General features: G+C 40.5%; 1 protein-coding gene across 5 annotated transcripts in view; it reads left to right on the top strand.

Annotated features, from left to right (window-relative positions):
* The window catches only part of TBK1 (TANK binding kinase 1), a 34,398-nt gene that overhangs the window by 4,725 nt on the left and 7,982 nt on the right, over positions 1-21,691 (top strand). For all 5 annotated transcript variants that reach the window (XR_008233067.1, XM_052774229.1, XM_052774230.1 and 2 more), the window contains exons 3-14: positions 1,916-2,056; positions 2,838-2,967; positions 3,581-3,762; positions 4,581-4,741; positions 6,677-6,787; positions 8,582-8,761; positions 10,289-10,485; positions 11,743-11,801; positions 12,983-13,074; positions 13,490-13,591; positions 20,550-20,628; positions 21,506-21,627. Coding sequence is in view for 4 of the 5 variants with exons in the window: in XM_052774229.1 (XP_052630189.1) it covers positions 1,916-2,056; positions 2,838-2,967; positions 3,581-3,762; positions 4,581-4,741; positions 6,677-6,787; positions 8,582-8,761; positions 10,289-10,485; positions 11,743-11,801; positions 12,983-13,074; positions 13,490-13,591; positions 20,550-20,628; positions 21,506-21,627 (1,556 nt within the window). In the remaining variant the exon portion in view is untranslated. The remainder of the gene's footprint in view (positions 1-1,915; positions 2,057-2,837; positions 2,968-3,580; positions 3,763-4,580; positions 4,742-6,676; positions 6,788-8,581; positions 8,762-10,288; positions 10,486-11,742; positions 11,802-12,982; positions 13,075-13,489; positions 13,592-20,549; positions 20,629-21,505; positions 21,628-21,691) is intronic.

The raw sequence follows: 21,691 nt of genomic DNA, 5'->3' as shown, positions 1-21,691 counted from the left end.
GGTCTTATCAGTTTTTATTACATGATATGTTATTTTCGTCTTTGCCAAGTTCTCTTTTCGTAGTTTTTCCCTGTTCTTTTAAAACCCATTTTTATGATTTTGTACTGTAAGTGAAATGTTCTTAACATCATATTGGATGAAGTTGCTGTTAGTCTTTGTCCATAAGTCAATGCTTCTTACATGTATAGGACACCATCTTCTTGGTGACATGCCTTGAGTAATCAGTACAAAATAGAATCATAGAATCATTTAGGTTGGAAAAGACCTTCAAGATCATCAAGTCCAACCATTAACCATGCCCACTAAACCATGCCCTGGAGTACCCCGTCCACTCGCTTTTTTAATACCTCCAGGGATGGTGAATCAACCACTTCCCTGGGCAGCCCATTCCAATGTTTGACAACCCTCTCAGTAAAAAAATTTTTCCTAATATCTAACCTAAATCTCCCTTGCCTCAACTTGAGGCCATTTCCTCTTGTCCTATCTCCAGCCACCTGACAGAAGAGACCAACACCCACCTCACTACAACCCCCTTTCAGGTAGTTGTAGAGAGCGATAAGGTCTCCCCTCAGCCTCCTCTTTTCCAGACTGAACAACCCCAGATCCCTCAGCCGCTCCTCATAAGACTTGTGCTCAAGGCCCCTCACCAACTTGGTTGCCCTAGTTGTACATCTTTGAGCAGTTTTGCTATGTAAATGATATGCTGATGTGTGTGTTGTAACCTGAGTGAGGGGCTAAAATGACCTTACTTGTGTAGGTCATTCTATTCCTATGAATTTCACGGTATGTCTCACAAAATGAAGATAAGCCTAGTTGTGAAAGTGATGTTCCCTTATGGTAATGACAGTCTGTGTGAAATCAATATGAAGTTATATATAAGCTACAGTGTTTTCTGTGTTCCGCATTTAACTGTGAAGCAACGCTAAGCAATAATTCAGCAGTTAATGTGCTTTTCTGGGTGAGTGAATTTCAACACGGAATGATTCCTCTGTAAAGCTTATGGTTTCATGTTTGCACCTCTCATCACCCTCACTAGTCTGAGCGCATGACCTACAGCTCGTTGTCAACGGGAGAAAACTTTTACCCAGGCACCAGTAGTGCATGTAAGTGTGCTGTACAGCACACCTAGTCTAAGCACAGGAAGGCTTTGTCCATAGACAGTCTGTCACGCACAAGACTGCTAATGCAAGCGTATTCGTAGAGTGGGCGCAGGGAGGTACTTTGCCCTCAGAGGGACAGGAGTTGCACTCTCAGCTGGTGCTGTGGGTGCCTGAGCGTGTTGGGGCTTGGTCCCACTTAAGAACTTAAGTCTCTGATTAAGCTCATGACTGCTCCTGTCACTTACTATGTGGGTTTGAATTGCTTCACGATTTTGCATGAGTGGTATGTAGTACTTGACGCTGCCGCCTTTGAAAAAAACAAATACTGCTTTATCAGTATCAACAGAACAATAAAGAAAAAGAGAGCACCGTTCAGCTTCCAAAAGTCATCTCTTAACTTAAGCCAGCCAAGATTCTCAACTGTAGTATCTGCGTGTCTCTTACTGATTTGTGCAAGTGGCTTACCTCTTGCTGAAAAATTACTTTTCAGCTAAGTTTATGGGTCCTTCTTAAATGTGTAGCCTTTCTTATGCTAACTGTTCTTTTTTTAAAAGCACTTAGATTTTCGTGGGCTAATGTTGCGTTTCCATTCTGCTAGTCTGTGTGCTTCCAGTCTATATTAAACTAAACCAATATATACTTAATATTTTTAGTAGAATCTTAATTTCCACTTTAACACAAAATACTATTTTGAACTATTTCTAATCTGGGTAGGCTTGTATACACAACAGATCTCAAAATGCTCGGATAATGGGTATGTGTGCATTTACAGTCTTATGCTTCTGTTTGATTAGTAATTTGTTTGTTTTGAACAGAAAACTGGGGATTTATACGCTGTCAAAGTATTTAACAGTATAAGTTTCCTTCGTCCTGTGGATGTTCAGATGCGAGAGTTTGAAGTATTGAAGAAACTAAATCATAAGAACATTGTCAAATTGTTTGCCATCGAAGAAGAGGTAATGAATTGTTGTACTTGTGATCTGAGATGCATGGTAGTAACCACAGTAACTGTCTTTTTGCTTTATCCTTAACTATAGAGGATAAAGTTATATTTTTAAAGAACAGTAACATGTATGATGATATAAATACTCTGACCCAATCACTAGCATTTTTTGTTTTTCTCTTTTTTGTTGTTGTTGAAAGAATATGCTCGCTTTCGGTGTTTAGGCACAGGTTATGATTCTTCAAAGCCATCCTGAGAAGCCACTGTCCTAAGCTTTATCTTGAATTAGTATGAATATTTAATACATACTGATAGTTGGAGCTGTTACAGTAATCCTGACAACTTTATGCTTTTGCTTTGCAACCAACTACAATAATGACATAGGACATGTAGAACTGTATGTTTATATGAACTGCGGTAGTTGTGCTGAAACTAAGACTGATCAGTTGAAATGACCCAGATGCTGAGATTAGTAAAGAGGAAAGAAGGAAAATTGCTGCTTTCTGCTCTTCTGTGCTGTAGTTTCTCATTTGTCCACCTATCAATACTGCTGTCAACCCTCTAAGTACCTAGAATTTGAGGCTTTCTTAATTTCCCCCCCCCCCCTCCAAGTTAGAATACATAAAACAGAATAAAAATTCACCTGCGCTTCTTTTGAAGATGATCACCAGAATGGGATTTATGATCTAGCTACAGAACTTCTTTTTTTTTTTAAGTAAGATCCTGTGGTTATATGTAATTTCTGACATTGTTTTCACAATGCTCACAGACTTATCTTTTTTAATTTTTTCCAGACAACAACTAGACACAAAGTACTAGTTATGGAATTTTGTCCATGTGGGAGTTTGTATACAGTTTTAGAGGAGCCGTCTAATGCCTTTGGTTTGCCAGAGTCTGAGTTCTTAATTGTTTTGAGAGATGTGGGTATGTAGACTTTGCTCTTTGGTCTAAGTCATTGACTGAAACGAACTCATACTTGTTCTGTTTATTGTGAAACAGCAAGAGATGAGGAATTTGAATGACTGTCAACTAATTGAACAAATTAATATGGTCATAAGTAGTCACATCTTTTATTTATGTCTATGTTGGTATAGATAGCTGCGTTAAGAAGCCATTTCTGTTTAAAGCTATAATTCCTGTAATTCCTTTTTGTTTGTTTGTTTCAAGATTATTTGTCACATGTTGGACTGATTCCTAGTGATAATTAATCTCAGAAGAGTAAATCAGAAAAATAATGAGGTTTATCTGTGTCTGCCTGTTATAATATTATTCTCCATTACTTTATGGGAAAAATCTTGCTGAGAGCAAGAAATACTGTAATTTAGCTGTTTGAAAGAAAAAAACCACAAAAATGCTTAGAATATCCTCTGGTCCTGGTCTTAATCGAGTGTCCCTTCTTATTCACATTTCCCAATGAGAAAGTAAACTCATATGTCTTCCTAGCCTCAGTTACAATTCAGTGCTTGTGCAGTCTGTGTCAAGTTGTATACGTAAATTCTGGGGGTTTTTTGTTTTGTTTTTTTTTTTTTTTTTGAAGTGGCTGGAATGAATCATCTCCGGGAGAATGGAATAGTGCACCGTGACATCAAACCAGGCAATATAATGCGTGTTATAGGTGAAGATGGTCAGTCTGTTTACAAACTTACAGACTTTGGTGCTGCAAGAGAACTTGAAGATGATGAACAATTTGTTTCTCTCTATGGCACAGAAGAGTATTTAGTAAGCCCATATGATTTCACTTTCTGTTGAAGAAGTGTTTGAAGTCCAGGGCCCTTTGTGATGAGAGTTGAATAGGTGAAGGTCAGACTGTGGAAATCAATATTTAAACCTTTGTATTATAATTGTTTTTACAACTTTCCACCCTTTTCACCTTGGGTCATGCCAGTTGTTCTGCTGAGCACAGTAGCCTTTAAATAATTTCCAGGTCTAACTTCCACTGTTGCCTTGTGTGAAACAAAGAACAACAGTATTTTAGTTATGAATGTCTGCCTTTATCTCTGTAGGTGTTTTTCAGTTTGTATTTGAGCTACTTGGATGATGCTAGGTGTAGTTAAGATTCACTTGATATCTTAGCTAACCAAAGAGAGGCAGGCAGGGAAGCATCAATACAAGCATCTTAGGCATAATTTTCTTCCTCCCACATTTTCCCACATGTAGTATCGTAACTGATGTTCTCCTCTGCTATGGATCTTTTTCCAATTTGGTTTCTGTTGCTTCAAAATCATCTGGAGGAATACTGGCTTTCTCTTCTTCTTCAGTGGTGTTTTATTCTAGTAGTCAATCTTTAGCTAAATTTTAAAGTATTATTTGCAAACCTTTAATAAAAGTGGCTATCATACCTATGAACACTTTTGTGATACTCTGTCAGAATAACTTAAGCAAATTCTATGATGAAGCTGACTTTGCCTTTTGACTAAAAAGCTGGAAGTCTAGAATGGCAAATTATCTTGCTGTGAAATGACAGATCAGGTTTTTGTTCTTTATATTGTGCATAAAGCAATTCTAACTTCTTTTTTTTCTGTTTTTTTTCTTTTTAGCATCCTGATATGTATGAGCGAGCAGTTTTGAGGAAAGAACATCAGAAAAAGTACGGAGCAACAGTTGATCTATGGAGCATAGGGGTGACCTTTTACCATGCTGCAACAGGGAGTTTGCCTTTCCGACCTTTTGAAGGACCTCGTAGAAACAAGGAAGTGATGTAGGTAATTTAGAAGGAGAATTTTATCTGTTCGTAAATTAAGTCAGTTCATGAAATGCTTTTTAACAAGAAATCCTACACACACATAGTAAACATTAAAATAGTAAAAATATTTAAGGAAAAACGTTCTTTAACTTTGTTGTGGTTTAACTCCAGTAGGCAGCTGAGCACCACACAGCTGTTCGCTCACTCCCCTGCAGTGGGATGGGGAAGAGAATTGGAAGGGTAAAAGTGTGAAAACTCGTGGGCTGAGATAAAGACAGTTTAATAAGTTAAAAAAAAAAAAAATAAAAAGCCCCAACAAAAAAACCCCACCCCTAAACCCAAAGGAAAACAAAACCAAGAAAAACAAGTGATGCAAAAAACCCCAGTTGCTCACCACCAGCCAGCTGATGCCCAGTCAGTCCCTGACCAACTGCCACCCTGGCAAATTTCCCCCCCGCAGCTTTTATTGCTGAGCATGATGTCATATGGTATGGAATATCCCTTGGGGTCAGCTGTCCTGGCCGTGTCCCCTTCCAGCTTCTTTCCTGCCCCCAGCCTACCTACTGGCGGGGCAGTGTGAGAAGTAGAAAAGGCCTTGATGCTGTGTAAACACTGCTCAGCAATGGCTAAATCATCCTTGTGTTACCAACACTGTTTTGGTCACAAATCTGAAACACAGCACCATATGAGCTACTATGAAGAAAATTAACTCTATTCCAGCCAAAACCAGTACAAACATTCTGCTTCACCAAGGATTTTACTGTGTGGCAGCTTAAGACCTGAATTAAGCATCAGAGCTCCCCCAAAATACTGATGTTTTTCCACACGTCTTTCCTTCACCATGGCACTAGGCTGGTCTGTTGCAGTGTGGTGTATGTAACTTGGATGTTCAGGCAAAATTATGTTATTCTGAAATAGGTTTTCAGTGCTGCAAATTTTTGTTGTCCTTTAAATGATTGTCTTCCCAGGCAGTCTTGAAATGCATGCACTACCCATGAGACTGACATTTTTTGAGGAGCATAGTTGTGGACTGTGGCTGAAGGTAACAGGAGTAGCTCCTGAATGGGAAACAGAAGTTGTGTCTATGACATGCTGGTTGGAATTGATTTCTGTTTCATCTTAGTCTAGTTCTATTTTGTTGTTGTTCTTCGTGTTGCATTTAAAAAATAAAGCAAGGTGGTAATTGGGAACTTTAATAGGCCAGTAACATTTCTGTTCTGGTACTCCTTGCAAAGCTGACTGCAATTTTCTTAGTTTAAGGAACCGCCCATCCTGTGGTTACCCCACAGGCATTCTTGTTGTTGTATCTGCTTGAGAGATAAGCAAGGAACGTATGTTTTGTATGTAGCTCGTCCTCCAAAAAGAGAAAGCACAACTGAAATTTTCTGTTGCAAAAAGCCTATTGGTCCTGATTCATTTAATGAGAAATACTAGCCTGTTCAGTACAAAGTTAGACAATGCCAAATTGTATCCAAATTGCTAGATGTTTCCAACTTAATTTCTCAGAGCCCACATCCTGTTCCTTCTTTATCCCCAAGTGACTTTGTGGTGGCTAAATGTCATCTTTTGCCATGGAACATGCTAGAAGTTAGTCGTGTAATGCCTAAATTGAACTGCCTGGGAAATCTGACTTTAATTAACACTTGTGAAAAAACTTCAGCTTCCTTCAGTGATGCCTGAAATCTCTCCTAAATTTTTCCCAAACCTGAGGTGGACAAAGTTGCTTCTCCAACATAGCCCGAAGTGTTTCCTTTTCATTGTTTACAATTTTAGCACCACTCTCTGTCAGCTTGTAAGTGAAGCTTCCTAATTATTGCACCACCTACAAATTTAGGCCAACCTGTTGTTTAGATTTATATTATTGATACCCCTTTGAGGATTAGTTACTAGACCCGTGTATGTATAGGAGGTAGTAGTTGAAGTCTCTATTATTTTTATAATGTATCACAGGTATAAAATAATCACTGGAAAGCCTTCTGGTGCTATTTCTGGAATACAGAAAGCAGAAAATGGACCAATTGAATGGAGTTGGGAGATGCCTGTTTCTTGTAGTCTTTCAAAGTAAGTTCGAACTTCTCACAAAATGTTTCGATGCTACCTGATTGTGCTTTTCCAGTTATTCTCTCAGGATTGGGTCTTTGGAACAGAGATCTGACTGTTGCAGTTGTTTTCTTTGAATTCTTCAGTAGATCGGTACATTCTACTATTAAGTTATCAAGTATTTTTTCTTCCCATCTGTCCAAATAGTTTTATGACTGCTAATGTACAAATGAGCACCTGGGATTCTGAAGCAGTATGAGTAGAAGAAAGATTACTACTATATTTTCTCCACCCTTAGGAAAGCATATGAAGATTTAATAAAATTTGAATTGACAGCCACCCTTTCTTGCAAGAATGTGACTTCAGACATTACAAAGATTAGGCAGTAGGAAGGAAATAATAAGAAAAGACAGTTCAGAGACTTGCATTTTTGCCAGAAGAAAATTCACATCAGCACATTTTGACATATTCTCATAGTATCTATTAAATTTTTTTATTATCATATTTTTTGCTTCATATGTCATAATACTCAGTAGGAAGAGCCATGGAAGATCTAATCTCAATATGATCTTAAAAACACCTCCCGTAACCCATTTACCTTTTTATCTTCCTGTGACTTCTTCAGTACTTTAAAGTTAATACTCTTTCATGGTAAAGGGAGAAAAATTGTTCTGTGAACGGACTCTAGAAACAAACTTTTCTGAAAGCCAAATATGTAGATCCATAAGGGGTGTAGAGTGAAAGTCTGGTTTATATCAATTCATTAGTTTATAGTGTGCAGAGCTTGCAATTTATATATATTTTTCATGATACTGCTCAGTTGTTTCCTCTGCTTATTCCATATAATTGAAGTGCTTGAAATAATAAAGGAAGAGATTTTTTCATTAAACATCTGTTTACAGTAATATTTTCAAGTAGCATTTAAACAGTACTGTTATATGTTTAGTACTAAAGTGAGTTTGAGCACAGCATCCACTGACCCCTAATGTGGCCATCAGTGTGCTTGTAAGCCACTGAAGCTTGCTTCAAAATGTTGCCAGTTTTACCACTGGATTCAGGTTTGATGTGTACATAATGTTAAAACTTTGAAGAAGTTGTTCATGATAACACAAGAGTAGGATCCATAAAGTTCCTTGCAATTTAGATTCTCAAAGTAGAAATACAAGAAATTTAAGCTGCCCTTTGTCCTAGAATAGTAATGACTGTAAGGCAATAGTTGCATGTTTTTCTTTGCAGCAGTTGAGCTGTATGCATGGAGTACTTATTTAGCCCCATCTCAATCAGGATGAATTCTGTTAGCGTTGACGATTTAAATAATGAGTCTTTGCTAACCCAGCTGATTTTGATTGAAAGCAACATAGTGTGCTCACACAAGCAGCTCAGCCAGCAAATGATAAATGGCAGTAGCTTCCTTCAAAGTGATAAACTGTGGTAAGTGTGTGGGTGACCTGAGTAAAAGACTACTGCCCAGCAGTGGTAGAAGGTGACCTTAACTCTACAATGTAGACTTTTTAAAATGCATGCCATTTTTCCAATGCCTGTGAAATTTGTCAAATACCAAGGCAAAAATATTTTGGTAGTTGAGCCTAAAAAGGAAAGAGATAAAGTATGTGTATTAATGAAAAACAATGGACATTACCCTTGAACGTTTTGTTGTTCAGGAGAGGGGGGGAAAAAAAAAAAGCATTGGAGTGTTCTTCAAGGTATAATAGATTTGCATTCATGAGACAAGTCAAATGAAATATTGCAGTTGGTTACAAGGTGAAAAGATCCAAATAGATCCAAGTTGTCTTATCTCTTCCTGGTGTCCTCTAGGGGTCTGCAAGTACTGCTCACACCTGTCCTTGCAAATATTCTTGAAGCAGACCAGGAAAAATGCTGGGGGTTTGACCAGTTCTTTGCAGAGACGAGTGACGTACTGCACCGAATAATAATCCACATCTTTTCACTACAGCAGATGACCTTGCACAAAGTTTATATTCACAGTTATAATACGTAAGTGTTCTCTCTATTTTCATTACTTTGCTGTTATTCAGGCAAACAGTAGTGTGACCTCAGATCACCAGTGTTACAAATACAAATTCGGTAGCCTTTCCTTGGCGGTTTTTCTGGGGAAGTGAAAGCTTGTAATTCTCCTGTGTAGTCACAGTGCATAGAAGCATGTTGACCAAAAATAAAAATAAAATCATTGAAGGTCAAATCAACTGATCTTAAACTAGGTCTTAATCAGTGACAGAATACAAACTTAATCCTTGACATGTTACATCATGTCTGGGTTCATAATGGGTACCAACTCATCCCACATTTGTACATGTACCTTATTTACAAAGTAGTTTTCCAGAGACTGTGTTCCGCTCTTGCTTTTCTTATCTTGTCCTGAAGAATACAAAATGTGCACATCATCTGTGTCTGACGTAAAACTCTCTCAGGGGTTCTGAAGTTGTAACTGGTACAATTTAGGATCCAGAGTTATATGGAGTTCACTTTATGGTCATTAAGTGCTGATGTTAAAAGCTGTAAAGTCTGGTTTACAGTTTGATACAAAAATAAGTGCCTTCTCTCTGCCTTATTACAGATAATACAGAGCATGTGTTGTTCTCTAATATGCAAACAGTTATTTCATCAAATGTGTAAATACAGTTCCGGCCTTTTCCAATTTTTCTTTTCTCTTCCATCATTTGTACTTTGAGAGAGCCCAAATACTACTTTTGCAGCAAAATCTTGCTTGTAGCTCATACTGCTATTTGTACTTTATTTTTTTAAATTTTATTTTATTATTTACCTCTATGATTATTTATATACTAGCTGTAGTATTAAGAAGTGACAGGGTACTAGTGCTACGCAGGAGGCAAACTGGTCCATCCTGTTAGTGTGCTTAAGGTTTTTTCTTCTTTGTGGGAGGTTTTGTTAGTTTGTTTGGTGGTTGGGGGTTTTGAGGGCGGTGGAGAGGAAAGTTTGTTATAAATTCTTATGCCTTGTATCCATTGATTGCTGGAAATAAAATACCGAAGTGTCTTTGGTCTTCCTTATTACTGCTGTTTTAGGAGATAATCTGGCTGTCTGTTAGCTTACAGGCTGAATTTAAGGTGCGTGCTTTTTGACCTGTAAAACACCGGACTTTTCTCTTGGGGAGACCATCCATCTCCTTTGAAGAAATGGGTGTCCCTGAGAAAACTGAAGTATGCTTCCTTCCTCTCATCTGGTGTTGCTTGTTTTTACTGACTTTCAGACTTCAGGCCAAAGCAAGTTTGTTTACACAGACGTGCTTTGGTGGAAAATCAGAGGTAGAAGGGGAGGTTTGATATTTTGCAGGAAATAGCATTTAGTTTTGTAACAGAGCAACCTGGAGCCTTAGGCAGTGTGCTGCCTTTTGTTCTGCTTGTAAGTCAAATGCTTTATGTGTAAACAAGTTCTTAATTAATCAGAAATAAAAGGGATTTTTATTTAAGTAATACAAAATTTGAATTGTTGAAGTATTGTAGTGAGTCTTAACTACTACTGAATATATTGTTTGTATTATAGAGCTGCTATATTTCATGAGTTGGTCTACAAACAGACAAAAATACCATCTCAGAGTCAAGAACTGGTATATGAAGGTCGGCGTTTAATACTAGAGCCTGGCAGATTGGCACAGCACTTCCCCAGAACAACTGAGGAGAATCCTATCTTTGTAGTAAGCAGGGAGGCTGTGAACATTGTCGGATTAATCTATGAAGAAGGTATATAGAAGTCATTTCCCCTTTCTTATAGCTATCTTTTGTAAATAGTTTGGGTTATGTAATTATCCTTTTATGTCTGTTATGTCTTAGAAATAGTGTTTGAAAATTTTCTCTGTTGATACCTGAAGTTCTAAGTATGCAGTCCATTTTAATTTTTTTTTCCAAAAATGCTGAGTATCCAGCATATTTTTACAGAAACAGTAGCTGCTTGTAATGTTCCTAGTGCTGTGAACTTGAGCATTTGTGTGTTAAGATGTAGTGGTACATATGGAGTTCTGAAATTTTTTGAAGCATGGCACTTTTAACAAGTAGAAAGGAACATCATAGAATGTAATTCAAAGCTGATTCTTTTGTTCCTTTACTCGCTAAGTGGAAATTCAAGTTTTACTTTTTTTTTTTTTTTTATTTGTCATGAATGTGGTTAGCCTTTCAGTTAACAGAGGAGGTCTTAACAACTTACCTTTGCTTAGAAGATATGGTAATGCCATAACAGAAAAAAAAAAAGAAATTAGGTTTTTGCATTTCTATTTATCATTGAAAGTCTTATAGAGGGCCCTATGCCAGAGCCGTTTTTATAAGAGATGAGCTGGAGGACATGCCTCCAGTTGAGAGGTCAGTATTGCTTTTGTCAGTATGTGCTATATACTGACTGCTTGGGCCAGCTGGCACTCACACAGAGGTGCTGAAGAGTGTGGGTAGGTGAGCTGTTTGTGGAAGGATCAACAGGGCCTTTATATTGTGCCAGAGCTTTCTGAAGGAGTCAATGAGCATGAGAACAAAGGAGATTCAGCTGATAGAGGCTACCCTGGGTTTTAAAAAGCTATTTGGTGAAGTCCTGCCCGTAAAAGTCTCAATGAAAGTAAGCAGCCATGGGATAAGAGGGAACAGTCTCCCATGTGGACAAGCATAGGGCTGAAGAACAGAAATAAATGGTTGGCTTTCTCAATGAAGTGGGATCGCTAGTGAAGACCTGCATGAAATCTGTGCTGTGCAGCATGTTCAAAAGTGACTCAGGAAAAGGAAGGGAAGGACAGTTGGCTGAAGATACCAAGTTATTTAAAGCGTTAAGACAAAGGCTGGTTTTGAAGGTGTGCATGAGAACCACATGATATTAAAAGGCTTGGCAGTAACAGATTAGATGAAAATCCATGTAGATACACATAAAAACAGTGTACATGGTGGGGAGGGGAAACAGTCTGAACTTTTAAAGTCTCTTACGGAAAGTAAGAAAATACAGATGTTTGTTTTATGTTTCAGTTTTACTTCCTAAAGTACATCAACGTTATGATTTGGATGGGGATGCCAGTATGGCTAAAGTGAGTAATTATGCTTTTAATTTGTATACCTGTCTCAGATAATGATACTGAAATGAAAGCTACTTGATTTTCAGATGAATAATATTAATGAATCTATTTTTAATATGCTAGTGAGGATTCTGATTGGCAGAAATGTATTTGTTAACAAGGGCTCCAAAAGTATATTAAAGCCATACTTTGTATACAAAATACGTTTGTATATTTTTTTAAAAGAGCAAACTCAGAAAACTAGCCTTCTAAAGTCCATGTGCTTTGTTACTGCATAATTCGGTGATGGCGGGGAAGGAGCCTGCCACTTTGGAGTCCTGAAGTTAGCTAAAAGATTCATAACATCCTCTGTGATGGTGCAAAACTTAATGTAAGAAAAGTAACTTTCATCTTTCTCTCAATAGAGAGGAGTCTCTAGGAGACTGCAAAAGAGTAGAATTTCTGTTGCCTCTCTTGCAAATTTTCAGAATCTGTGGGAGACAAGTAGAGGATGTTTCATTCTTTTGGTCATTTTTCTAAAACTACTGAATGTATGCATTGCCATGCTTTGACTTTGTGACCACCATTTATACTATGCCTATAAAATACTGCCTGCTGAGGAGCCTTGTATTCAGGCATGGTAGTCCTGAAAGTGCATGTAATTTTGAATACCAGAAGTCTTTAAAATGAATAAACAGAAAGTCATCAGTTGATATTAATTATTTAAAATATTGGAAGTTGTAATTTCTGAAAATTTGTTCACAATTCTAAATAATGCAGCAAACTTGTAAGTGGAATTAGGTGAAGAGAGTCCCTAGCCTTAGAATTTAAAAATGTGTCATTTTTTACAAGTTTCTTCTAATGTATGTGTTTAACTCCTAAACTACTGAAGAAATGTACTTGTGACTTTCCAGAAATTAAAGTAAATCCTGAGAGTAAGTGGTGTCATTTTTGTTTATAAGAGACTTATTTTCATCTCTAACAGATATTTCAACGTAACTGGAAAAACTCACTACCATGTTTAGCTCTGCCTCCATAATGAGTGTTTGGTTATCTCCTGACTAAAGTCTGGGCAAAGTTATGCATTTTAAACTACCATCTACATGTTGCTCTTTCTTTTATTAATCTGTGTTGCTTTGTTGTGATTAATTGACTTGAAACAATTGTTAAGAGAATGCCAGATTAGTACTAATGTTGTTTGTTTTTTCCATCAGGCAGTGACGGGTATCGTATGTTATGCCTGTAGAGTTGCCAGTTCTTTGCTACTTTACCAGGAGCTGATGCGAAAAGGAATACGATGGCTGATGTAAGCAACTGATTGAATTTCATTGCACTTTTTTTTTTTTTTTTTTTTTTTAGATATGCCTTTATTATCAATATGTAATTCTGTGATCTCCCAGTATCTTGGGAGGTTTTCTTTACCCCTTGAATATGAATAGGCTTTCTGAATATTTTCCTTTTTTCTTTTCTGACAATAAGGTTTAGGTATTTACAATTTCACATTCTTCTGTGGATAATTTAAGTCTAACCTCTGGTAACATGCAGGTACAATTGAGCAGCTTGCACAGGATAGTTTTATATGAGGATTATACTAATGCATCTCTAACTGAAAGCGATTTTTACTAGCAGTTATTACTGTACATGTATTATTGTATTACTGATTGCTGGTAAGATGGCAGTTGAATACTTTATTGTTATAGACAAATGCTTCACTTTTTCAGTGAAATAATCAAGGATGATTACAATGAAATGGTTCATAAAAAGACAGAGGTTGTCATCAGGCTGGATTTCTGCAGCAGAAACATTGAGAAAGCTGAGAAAATGTGAGTAGAAGCACTACACTGAATGCATTGATTTTTCACCATCATCTTTAATGACAGCGGTATTTTAAGTTATTTTATTTACAGGGTTTTTGCATATAAAAATTAAATCTGAATCAGCATGGTATTGCTGATGACAGTGACTTAAGCAGATTTAGTAATATGCTTTACTCAAATTAGAGTGTTAATTTTGCTGCTTAACCTAGTGGGAACAAGTAATTACTATTGAGTAGTAATTGTATGTGTTCTTTTTCTCCTTTCTTTCTGACTCAGCTCGTTTGCTGTTGTTGACTTTAGAAGCTATAGTAAAGCCCGGACAAAGAATCGAGTAGCTTTCCTTTCACTAGTGCTTTAGTGCTTTTGTCACTGAGTTTGCTTGTGTGTGTTTATTAAGGATGTGTTTAAATACTGCCCCATTCACAGCTTTAAGACTGTAGCATTTCCTGCATGGAAGGAATTTTAATGTTGAAATATAACATAGAGCAGCTGAAAAAAAAACCCCACCACCAAGAACCAAAGGTGCATTAGGATATCACTAGATCACAGTGCATGCACATAGGGATGCCAAAAGTACATTGCACAGGAAATTCTACTTCTGTCATTTTTTTTAAGTGCCTGACTATTAAGTTGGTTTTTTCTATTTTGGTTAATTCAAATGGCAGAGGTCTGTATCACAGAATCTCACTGTTGCCCATATGGATCCATTTAGATCTATACAGTAGAAAGTTTTTTAAAGTGCTTTCTTTAAAACTGACATTTATAATAAGGAGCAACTAAAGAACTGTTGTCTTTTAGCATAGGAGACTTCCAAGTTTCAAAGACCGCAAAAGACACTTATTTCTCTTGTCTTCCATTCCAAGGAAGCAAATGTTTTCCGGTGGTCAGACTCTTCTACCCTACCTCTTTCAGTCAAGAGCTGTCTGTAGGAGATGGGATTGCACCATTGAATTCTCCCTCCCAAGTTTCATTTTTTCTGTCCCGATCTTTGTTTCATCTCTGAGTCTCACTCAATGTCCAATTCTCAGTCATATTCTTTTCCGCTTCTAAGGTGTCCTTGCAGGGCTTTGTTCAGTCTTTCCACAAACTAGCATTAGCTCTGTCTTTAAGGTGTGTTATTCTTACACAGTCTGATACAAGCTTTAAACCCCAGCTCTTCATAGGATTCTCCTATGGGTAGTTGTTTTTCTGTTCAACCTACTGCCAGTCTCCCCCAAATGCTGTCTTGGTCATTGGATTCTCTAAATTTGCTTCCAGTGCAGATGCCCACAAGATCATAGAATCATAGAATCATTTAGGTTGGAAAAGACCTTCAAGATCATCGAGTCCAACCATCAACCATGCCCACTAAACCATGTCCTGAAGTACCCCGTCCACTTGCTTTTTGAATACCTCCAGGGATGGTGACTCAACCACTTCCCTGGGCAGCCCATTCCAATGTGTGACAACCCTCCCAGTAAAGAAATTTTTCCTAATATCTAACCTAAATCTCCCTTGCCGCAACTTGAGGCCATTTCCTCTTGTCCTATCTCCAGCCACCTGACAGAAGAGACCAGCACCCACCTCACTACAACCCCCTTTCAGGTAGCTGTAGAGAGCGATAAGGTCTCCCCTCAGCCTCCTTTTCTCCAGCCTAAACAGCCCCAGATCCCTCAGCCGCTCCTCATCAGACTTGTGCTCCAGGCCCCTCACCAGCTCGGTTGCCCTTCTCTGGACACGCTCCAGCACCTCAATGTCTGTCTTGTGGTGAGGGGCCCAAAACTGAACACAGGACTCGAGGTGCGGCCTCACCAGTGCCGAGTACAGGGGAACAACCACCTCCCTGCTCCTGCTGGCCACACTGTTCCTGATACAGGCCAGGATGCCGTTGGCCTTCTTGGCCACGTGGGCACACTGCTGGCTCATATCCAGCCGGCTGTCAGCCAGCACCCCCAGGTCTTTCTCTGCCGGGCAGCTTTCCAGCCACTCTTCCCCAAGCCTGTAGCGCTGCGTGGGGTTGCCGTGACCGAAGTGCAGGACCCGGCACTCGGCCTCGTTGAACTTCATACGATTGGCCTCAGCCCATCGATCCAGCCTGTCCAGATCTCTCTGTAGAGCCTCCCTACCCTCAAGCAGATCGACCCTGCCTCCCAACTTGGTGTTGTCTGCAGACTTGCTGAGGGTGCGCTCAATCCCCTCACCCAAATCATCGATAAAGATATTAAACAGAACTGGCCCCAACACGAGCCCTGGGGAACACCACTCGTGACCCGCCGCCAACTGAGTTTCACCCCATTCACCACGACCCTCTGGGCTCGGCCATCCAGCCAGTTTTTCACCCAGCGAAGAGTGCACTTATCCAAGCCACGAGACGCCAGCTTCTCAAGGAGTATGCCATGAGAGACAGTGTCAAAGGCCTTGCTGAAGTCTAGGAAGATAATATCGACAGCCTTTCCCTCATCCACTAGGCGGGTCACCTGGTCACAGAAGGAGATCAGGTTGGTCAAGCAGGACCTGCCCTTCGTAAACCCATGCTGACTGGGCCTGATCCCCCTCTTATCCTGGAGCTGCCGTGTGAGTGCTCTCAAGACAAACCGTTCCATAATCTTCCCCGGTACCGAGGTCAGGCTGACAGGCCTGTAGTTCTCCGGATCCTCCCTCCAACCCTTCTTATAAATGGGAGTCACATTGGCAAGCCTCCAGTCCTCAGGGACCTCCCCTGTTGACCAGGAACGCTGATAGATGATAGAGGGTGGCTTGGCAAGGACCTCTGCCAGTTCCCTCAGTACTCTTGGATGGATCCCATCGGGTCCCATAGATTTGTGAGTGTCCAGATGGCGTAACAGGTCCCTAACTAATTCCTCCTGGATTAAGGGGGGTATGTTCTGCTGTGCATCCTTACCTTCCAGCTCAGGGGTGGAGTACCCTGAGGATAACTGGTCTCCCTATTAAAGACTGAGGCAAAGAAGGCATTAAGCACCTCGGCCTTTTCCTCATCTCTGGTTGCTACGTTCCCTTCTGTATCCATTAAAGGAAAGATATTCTTCTTGGGATTCTTTTTACTGTTAACATATTTGTAAAAACATTTTTTGTTGTCCCTTACGATAGTGGCCAGATTTAGTTCTAGCTGAGCTTTCGCCTTTCTAATTTTCTCTCTGTATGATCTAACAAGATCCCTGTACTCCTCCCAAGTTGCCCGCTCTTTCCTCCTGAGATGATAAACTCTCCTTTTTTTCTTGAGTCCTAGCAAAAGCTCCCCGTTCAGCCAGGCCAGTCGTTTTCCTCGGCGGTTCAACTTGCGGCACATGGGAATAGCCTGGTCCTGAGCCATTAAGATTTCCTTCTTAAAGAATGTCCATCCCTCCTGGACCCCTTTGTCCTTCAGGACCATCTCCCAAGGGACTCTCTCAACCAGTACCTCGAAGAGGCCAAAGTTAGCCCTCCGGAAGTGCATAGTGGTGGTTTTGCTGACCACCTTCCTTGCCTCACCAAGAATTGAAAATTCTACCATTTCATGGTCACTAAGCCCAAGATGGCCTCTGACCATCACACCTCCCACCAGTCCTTCCCTGTTCGTAAACAACAGGTCTAGCAAGGCTCCTCTCCTGGTTGGCTCACCCACCAGCTGTGTCAAGAAGTTATCTTCCACACACTCCAGGAACCTCCTAGATTGTTTACTCACTGCTGTGTTGTATTTCCAGCAGATGTCTGGAAAGTTAAAGTCCCCCACGAGGACAAGGGCACACGATTCTGAGACTACTGCCAGCCGCTTGTAGAATGATTCATCCGTCTCTCCAACCTGGTCAGGCGGTCTATAGCAGACTCCCAGCACAATATCTGCCTTATTGGCTTTCCCTCTCATCCTCACCCATAAGCACTCCACCTTGTCATCAGAATCGCGTAGCTCTTAACAGTCAAAACATTCCCTAACATAGAGAGCCACCCCACCACCTCTTCTACCTTGCCTGTCCCTTCTGAAGAGCTTGTAGCCATCCATTGCAGCACTCCAGTCATGGGAGTCATCCCACCATGTTTCCGTGATGGCGACTAAGTCATATCTATCCTGCTGCGCAATGGCTTCCCGCTCCTCCTGTTTATTGCCCATGCTGTGTGTGTTGGCATAGATGCATTTGAGCTGGGTTATCGAATCCACCCCTAACATCGGCACGCTGCCCCCAGGCTCATCTCTGGTGCACCCGGTTTTATCCCTTACCCCCTTCGAACCTAGTTTAAAGCCCTCTCTATGAGCCCTGCCATCTCATGAGCGAGGATTCTCTTACCCCTTTGAGATAGCTGGACACCATCTGTTGCTAGCAAGCCCAGTGCCATGTAAACCTCCCCATGATCAAAAAAACAAAATTCCACCGATGGCACCAGCCTCTGAGCCACGTATTAACCAGGCGTGTTTTCCTGTTCCTTTCAGTGTATTTCCCTGCCACTGAAGGGATTGAGGAAAACACTACCTGTGCTCCCAATCCTTCCACTAATCGTCCCAGTGCCCTGAAATCCCTTTTGATTGCCTTTGGATTTCTCTCTGCAATCTCATCACTGCCAACCTGCACAACCAGCAATGGGTAATAATCAGAGGTCCGAACCAGACCAGGGAGTTTCCTGGTAATGTCTTTTACCTGGGCCCCAGGGAGGCAGCAGACTTCCCTGTGGGATGGGTCAGGTCTGCATATCGGGCCCTCTGTCCCCCTCAGAAGGGAGTCACCTACAACAATTACCCTCCTTTTTCTTTTTTCAGAGGATGTGAGAATGCGTGGGGCTGCCTGACTGGGCCTAGGCACCTCCCTAGATAGGGCTTCACCTACACCCTGATCTTCATTGACCTGGTCCTCAAGTTCCAGAGCCCCATACCTGTTGAGTAGGGGCAACTGGGAAGGTGAGGGAGACCAGGAGCGGATTCTCCTGCCTCCCCGAGCAGGGACCTGTATCCATTCCCCTCCATCTCTCAGGTCCCCTCCTGCCTGGTGGCAGGAGGGCAGGGGAACCTCCGCTTCTTGCGGAGCCTCCATCTGCTGCCTCTGCCTCAGGGACGGCAGGGTGCGGGTCCACCAATCTATCTCCCTCTCACATTCCCTGACACGCCTCAACCTTCCCAAATCCTCCTTCAGCTCTACCACCAGGCTGAGCAAACCACTCACCTGGTCACACCTCACACAAGAGGTGTCCCTGCTGACCTCCGTCATCAGTGAGAGACTCAGGCACTCCCTGCAGCCAGAGACCCGGACAGCTGCACGTTTACACAGGACCTCTGTCTGCGTCGCCACATTTTTCCTAACAATGGCTTTCACCAGAGTGGCAGCCATCCCTGGGTCTCCCTCCGGGCCAATGCCCACCGCTGGAGTAGCCTGCTCGAGCTGGGAAGAGGAAGACGGGGGCTGCCCTGCCTGCGTGCCCTGCCACGCTGCGCTCCTGGTCGCCGGCACTCCTCGGGGCCGGTTAAATCTCCCGCGGCAGCCTCTCTCGCCAGAGCCGCCAGCTCTGCACGGTCCCTTCGCTCTTCCCTGGGGCTCCCCAGCCTCGGGAACCTCCCAGTCCGCCTCAGTCTAGCGCTTAGCCGCCGACTTACCGTTGCCTCTGCTGGCCTCGCCGCTGACTGAATGCTGCTGATGGTTACGCTGCATTTTGATGATTAAGATGATTAATGCACACATGTAGAGCCATGGGGTTTGCAGAGCAGACTTAACAGTAGACTTAAGCCATGTTGGAGCTGCTATGCATGTGCAAATTGAACAGCTTGTATGTAGTAATTATGGATACGCAAGGATTTGGCAGATTTGCTGTGTGTGTGCCCAACGTACAAACTGACACACCTGGGCTTTAAGGTACTTGCTTTTAAAAAAAACAGTGAAACTAGCAAATTTGATAACTAGCAAGATAACAGGATACCTGTGTAGCCTAGTTACAGATCATTAGGGCTGTAATCCAAACTCATCTTCAAGCCAGTTTACGCTAGCTGACAGGACTGGTTCTTTTTCACTCTGTATTTGGTTCAGACAGCTTCTTCCTGCATTCCGCCAGGTGCCCACAGAAGAAAGCCTCTGAGAGCTCAGAATAAACCACTGTAGGTTCTGATTTGTGACTCTAGTACATTCAGCAGTATCTCAGAGCAGCAATTAAAAAAAAATTATGTTCACTTGTGAACTGGAGTAGTTCTCATGTGAACAGAAATTTGCTACGTGTTTGCACGTGGTCTTTTGGCCTCTTACGAAGGGGCAGGATTTTCAGTTTATTTGACTTCAGAAGACTTTTATGGAGTTAGCAAAGGACATGTCCTCTTGTTTGTCCTCCCTTTTCAAGGCTATGCTTCAAAGCATGTCAATGCAAAACTTTTATTTGAAAAGGTAAACAAAGTATTGAACTTGAGCAAAGTATGTATTTTTGTGAAAGCAGCTGAGCTGGTTTTGATGGTGTTTTTAAAAATAAAATGTGCCTGATACTCAAGAGGAAAAATATTGTCCTGAATGATTTATTTGGCACTTGAGCTATGGTCATATGGAAAGTATCAATATGAACAGGTGGTGCTATTAACCCAGCCTTTAAGGTTTTGGTAACTCAGCCTTTCCAATAGGTTTCCACAGAAAAGCATTTTGGTGCGCTGGAGTATTAGTTTGTTGTGTGTAATTGACTACTTTAAGTAACTTTGGTAACCTTTTAAAAGTGATTTGATGAGAGGAAATAGTTTTCCACTGCCTGTCGAGTACAAGTAATGAGAATAGAATAAAGAAGTCAGGAAGTCTCAAACTTCTTTTTAACAGTTCAAATGTAGGAAAAAAATTCAAGGAATTCTTTTTCATAACTAAAATGTTGCCACTATTAATGGCCACTTAAGGTTGTCGTGTTTCATGGTTGCTGCTTGACAGATACTGTATTTCATATAAAAGAAAAGGTAGTTACTGTTACACTCTAGATTCAAGGAATATTTTGAGTGTATTCACTGCTTGTTTATTTTCTTTTACTGTGCTTTTTTTGTGGTCAGATATGAGAATTTGATGCAGATCAACTTGGAAGCATCAGAAGTGGATGAAATTTCAGAGATACACACAAAACTGTTGCGTGTAAGTATCTTAAAAAGCCTGTGCCATTCTCAAAATGGTGTTTCTAAAGAAAAAGCCAAATACAGGGTAACACAGGTTTTTCTGTGAATAACAACTCTGAATTTTCAAAGTAATTTCTAGCCTGCCAAAGGTTGTTAAAATGGCCATACTGAGATGTGGATATCTTTCTGAAAACAGTAAATCCTTTTACTTGCCCAGTGTAGTGAAAATAATAATAAGTTCCTGAAAATACATTCTCATTTTCTAAAATACCCAAGTGAAAAATTATAACCACAAAATATATTTTACTTTGCAGTTTTCTTCACTTTCCTTAAAGAGTTCTAAACTACTTTGTTGGCTTTCTAAAATGATACATACACAAACACACTTCAGAGTGATCTGCTTTGAAATTTGCATCATGTTTCCAGACATGTAAGGAAAAATTGAAAATAACTTTACACACTGGTGTCCTGAGAGCAGGTATAAAGTTCTCCATTCTAAAAGCAAAAGGTGATTCATGCATTTTTATTTTGAAGGTTGTATGGACTGCGGAGAAAGAAAGGTATGAATTATGTGGATAGTCATTATACGAATTCTTAACAAACCAAAAGAACAAGTGTAAAAGTAAATAGGGAACATATGAAATGTAGAAACTTATTATTGAAAGAAAATAAATATTAACTAACAGAAATGCCTGCATCAAAGATGATTCTTTCTTTAATAATACTATGCTTCATCTACTTTTAGCAAAGCCTAGGCAGATAATTGGGCATATTTCTTTAATGAAGGTCAGTGAAACAAATGGGTCTATAGTATTAACGTGCTCAGTCTGTTTTCAGCCTCAAGTAATTTTTCACTTTACCCAGTGGTAAGATTGAACTTTCTTGCTCTTACATAGCTCTCCAGCTCTCAGGGCACAATAGAAACTAGTCTTCAAGATATCAAAACCAAACTTTCTCCTGGTGGCTTACTGGCTGACACCTGGGCAAACCAGGAAGGCATGCATCCGAAAGACAGAAAGTGAGTAACTATTAATTGTTCTAGTATGTATTGAATTCTACATTGAGTTGTAGTTCATAAAACT

This window comes from Harpia harpyja, chromosome 23 (genome assembly GCF_026419915.1).
Source record: "Harpia harpyja isolate bHarHar1 chromosome 23, bHarHar1 primary haplotype, whole genome shotgun sequence".
Classification (NCBI taxonomy): Eukaryota; Metazoa; Chordata; class Aves; order Accipitriformes; family Accipitridae; genus Harpia; species Harpia harpyja.
This window is presented reverse-complemented; position numbering and strand designations above follow the sequence as displayed.